The 4,309-nt window shown below is 40.9% G+C and overlaps 1 protein-coding gene across 1 annotated transcript in view; it reads left to right on the forward strand.

Moving 5' to 3' along the window:
• The window catches only part of LOC107738517 (parathyroid hormone 2 receptor-like), a gene marked incomplete at its 5' end in the record, with an annotated part of 29,899 nt that extends 27,387 nt beyond the window's left edge, over positions 1-2,512 (forward strand). Inside the window, one exon of the mRNA XM_016550274.1 lies at positions 1,773-2,512. Coding sequence (XP_016405760.1) covers positions 1,773-2,162 — 390 coding nt within the window. The remainder of the gene's footprint in view (positions 1-1,772) is intronic.
• Positions 2,513-4,309: the final 1,797 nt, after the last annotated feature.

A 4,309-nucleotide genomic window follows, 5' to 3' on the forward strand; every position in this document is an offset into this window, starting at 1 on the left:
TTTTAATATAACTCCGACTGGATTCGTCTGAAAGAAGAAAGTCATATACACCTAGGATGACTTGAGGGTAAGTAATTTATGGGCTAATTTTCATTTTTGGGTGAACTAACCATTTAAGACCAATAAAAATGTCGTTGTACTCTTTTAAGCTAAGTTGCTGCTATCTCACAACCCCCTCACACAAGTGCTTGTCAATGCAGGCGTCTGTTGTTGTTGCACAGGCTTTGCAAACAGACTTTTACTGTAATATATGGACCTGACAGTAATACCACAATATGTAAGTAACCGTGTTCATTCTAATGCCTATTCTTAAATTATATACAGAGAGCGATCAAAGAATGCCCCCTTTATAATCATTGGAGCTGTCAATCACACAGCGTGAGACGAGTTTATTCAATGACGCAGTCTACACTGCACAATAAATCTCTTATTTACATTGTGTTTCCACTGTTAGTTATGATGAAAACATTTGTGAAAGTGCAAAACTCAAGTGGCAATGATGAGATCACTGCATTCATGCGCTTAACAGTCTGTCATCGGCTACAATGCTCAATAGGGTCTGGCTGCAGACATGCACTTGTCCTCTCAGACTTGCACTCTCAGACACCTGCACTTCCACAAGTGACGTCACTTGCAATCTTTTTTTATTTTTATTTTATTTATTTATTTATTTACATTGAATCTCTCAACATTTTACAACAGTAGCCAGGTGGTGAAGACAAGAAAAAAAGAAACAAAATTACAATGTCACTTGCAATCGCCACCTGCACTCTCTGCTACCTGCGACGTCACTTGCAATTGACACAAATGGTGCGTGTTGCCAATGGAGACGAGATGCTGTGGTGGTTAAACGATTAAAACTAATTTAGTACCATAATGTACAGGGTCCTGCAAGTCACATGTAGGAGAAAAAAGACAAGACCCGCAAATCCGTGGCCACAGAACAGCAGAATATGAACTCAATGCGCAAAGTCTCTCGTTAAGTGTTTTCCTCCTATAGAAAGCCATAAACACTTAATATGGCTTAATGTATTAAGATCCATACAGACAAGCAGACGAGCTCAAAACGCAATGCGTTAAATTGCACGTTGTGTTCATATACTGGTTCATATACTATATCTGCTTGCCTTGTAGTAGGCCTACATTGTATTAATAAACTGTATATCGAATTTCTAATCTTTTAATAGCATATTCATATAAAAAATGAATATATATAGCATATAAAAAAAAATGCAAGTGATGTCACTTGCGGAAGCGCAGGTGTCTGAGAGTACAAGTCTGAGAGTGCAAGTGCATGTCTGCAGGCAGACCCTTCTCACAATGCTTATCGCTGCAACCTTTCATGCGATGGGAGTAGATCTAAATATAATGCTATAATCAACACTCTCCATGATTAGTTAATCTCAACAGCTGTAATAGTAAAAACAGTAAAAGTTTTGAGAGAGCTCCACATGTAATGCTAATTTCATACGCAGATGATGATGCTTAGCCAAGATGTTAGCCAATCATAGCAACGCGGCGTTTCCAGTGAAGTCTCACAGCAGACACGCCCCTTCAAACAGAGTGTTCAAATCAGAGGGCTAAAACCAGGGTAGAAAATGTCCTTTTATTTCTAAATTATTTTTTGATCAATTTTTGATGTTCTTCATGCAGTGAGCAAAGCAGTAATCTATGCGGGCTAAACTGCGGATCATTTTCCATTGAAAAAATACTGTAAAGTCACTGTGCATTTCAACATTTAGGGTCCTTTAGCATCTAACTCTGATCTCCAGGTCCAGACTGAGATCAAGAAGACATGGACACGATGGAACCTTGCGTTTGATTGGAAGGGCCCGGTGGTGTGCGGGAGCTGCCGCTACGGCTCTGTGTTGACGGGCCTTAACAACAGCACCAGCAGTCAGTCCCAGCTGGCTACCGGTGGCCCAGGCAGCCGTTCCACCACGCTCTTCTCCAGCCGAGTCTACCGCAGTAGCTGGGGGCCAACTATCAGTGCCCATGCCACCTTGCCTGGCTATGTGTTCAGTTCGGATGCTGATAGCTTGCCACCATTCATTCCCAAGGAGCCAGAGGATAGTACAAAGCAGGTCGATGACATCCTGCTGAAGGAGTCCCTGCCCACGAGGCCCAGCAGTGGCCTGGAGGATGACGAGGAAACTCTGTAGATAATGGTGCGGTGATAGACAGACAAATTGGGTGTAATAGCACATTGGGCATTGGTTAAAGAGCAAAAATGACAGTTCGTCACCTGCAGTGCACACTGCTTTGGGTGGCAACAGCACCTCTACAACGGACACTTCCTGTTCAAGCTGTGACACATAGTTTTGTTTTTGACACATTGCCATATGCAGATAGATTGATATGTTCATGGCAAGATATCTCTACTCATCACTATAACAAAAACTATTCACAGCTATGGAAATGCTGATGAATAAAGTTTCTTGTTGCTTCATGCAATTCTTAAACTGCCAGCTGGACAATGTGAATACTTTTGAGTTTTTTTATTTTCAATTGCAATGCCAACTATTTATTTTTGAATACTGGTTTCAATTACTAAGATGTCATCAAGTCAAGAGCATGACTTCCACACATTTGTGTAGACCATAGAAGCAACGCTCAGGATAATTGATTTTTATTGAGGACTATTGAATGTTGGAGTGAACATAAATTTAACAAGGTCTCCATTGTCCTTCATGTATTCCATTACAGAGTAAAAATGTTAATAATTTAATAAAATTTATTTCAAATGCATAAAAAAATCTGACAGTGCTGGTTTAATTCTTAAATGTAAGAGTTACTTTCCACTTTATCACCGACATCACATCATGGCAGTTTGAGGTTGTTTAGATCAGAAACTCTGTAGCAGCATGTCAGTCACCTCAGAGGCCCTGTTTACACCTGGTATTAAGATGCGTTTTGGTTGATCTGATCACAAGTGGACAATGCTAAATGCAGGTGTGAACGGGGTGTAAAAAGTTTTGAGCTTGTCGACTTTCAACCACTTCCAGAGGTTGTCAAAAACGCATACGATCGGATTGCTCACATAGTGTGGGCGCTCGTGGTCAAATGAATTCAAGCAGCCAAAAAAGACCACCTTTTCTTTGCCTACTGACCTAATTCTAAAACATCACAGGATGTGTTGTTGAAGTGTTGACAGTTTTTAAACTTTGCCATCTGAAATCATAAGTTTGGTGTGAAGGCAAAAAAATGCCAATGTTGTCTTACCAGTCCTGATTCTAAAACAAACTCACAGCGTTCAACATTGTTTTGCAGCGATCATAGCAGAAATGAAAGCTGCTGCTCTCCGTATTGTTTTCCGTTGTCTCCTTTCATGTACTAAGTTGTGTGAGCCTATTTCGCAATATTAGATCAAAAGATCAGAAAAAGCCCACACATACACTCGCCAATAGACCCTCCCATCAAAATCAGGGTTGAAGTGGTCGAAACTGGACAAAAGAGATGGATTAAAACCCCAGGTGTAAATGGGAATGTGTCTCCCTTGTCTACTTGTGATCCGATTGACCAAAACGTATCTTAATACCAGGTGTAAACAGGGCAGAAGGTTAATTAGCAACAGACCAATCAGGTGTGGGTGCCATGAGACGAGACAGGACTAGCAACGGTAACCTTGCTACGGACTTTGTTTGTTTTTTTTCAGAAATTATTGATATTTTTTATTTAAATTTTTTTTGAATTGCACATATTATGCCATTTTTATGGTTCCTAATATTGTTTTGGGAGTTTCCTACAATAGGTTTACATGCATGCAAGGTCAAAAAAACGCTTTCGTTCGAAAAGATTCGTTCGAAGCAGTTCTAAGATTCGGTCTCTAAACCCCTACTTTCTGTGAGCCTACTCTGCTCTGATTGGTCAGATGGCCCAGTCTGTTGTGATTGGTCTACCGCATACAGCGCATGTCGGAAACGATACACCCATTGCCATAGTTCCGCATTTTGAATGCTCGATAAAAAATATAAACATCTATTATTTATCATGCTTACAGGTTATGATTCAGTGCGTGCTGGTCCAAATAAACGGTACTGATCCATCTTTCTAGAGCAAGCGTTTTGTGAATCCTGCTTTGAACTCCCCAAGATTAGAGAAGCAGACATCAGTAAAATGACGGGAACACAAAAAAGATTGGGGTTGTACTGCTGTGGTACTGTCACGAATCCGGTCCATGAACTTCCGTCTGCTCGCCACCAGAGGTCACTCTTCCACTACTATGGACTCTTGCACCACACCACTGTTGCACTTCACCCGGACTACAGTTCCCATCATCCACTGCACTGATTACACACACACAGTTGAT

Source organism: Sinocyclocheilus rhinocerous, unplaced genomic scaffold, assembly GCF_001515625.1.
Source record: "Sinocyclocheilus rhinocerous isolate Xijiao unplaced genomic scaffold, SAMN03320098_v1.1 scaffold1215, whole genome shotgun sequence".
In the NCBI taxonomy this organism is placed as follows: domain Eukaryota; kingdom Metazoa; phylum Chordata; class Actinopteri; order Cypriniformes; family Cyprinidae; genus Sinocyclocheilus; species Sinocyclocheilus rhinocerous.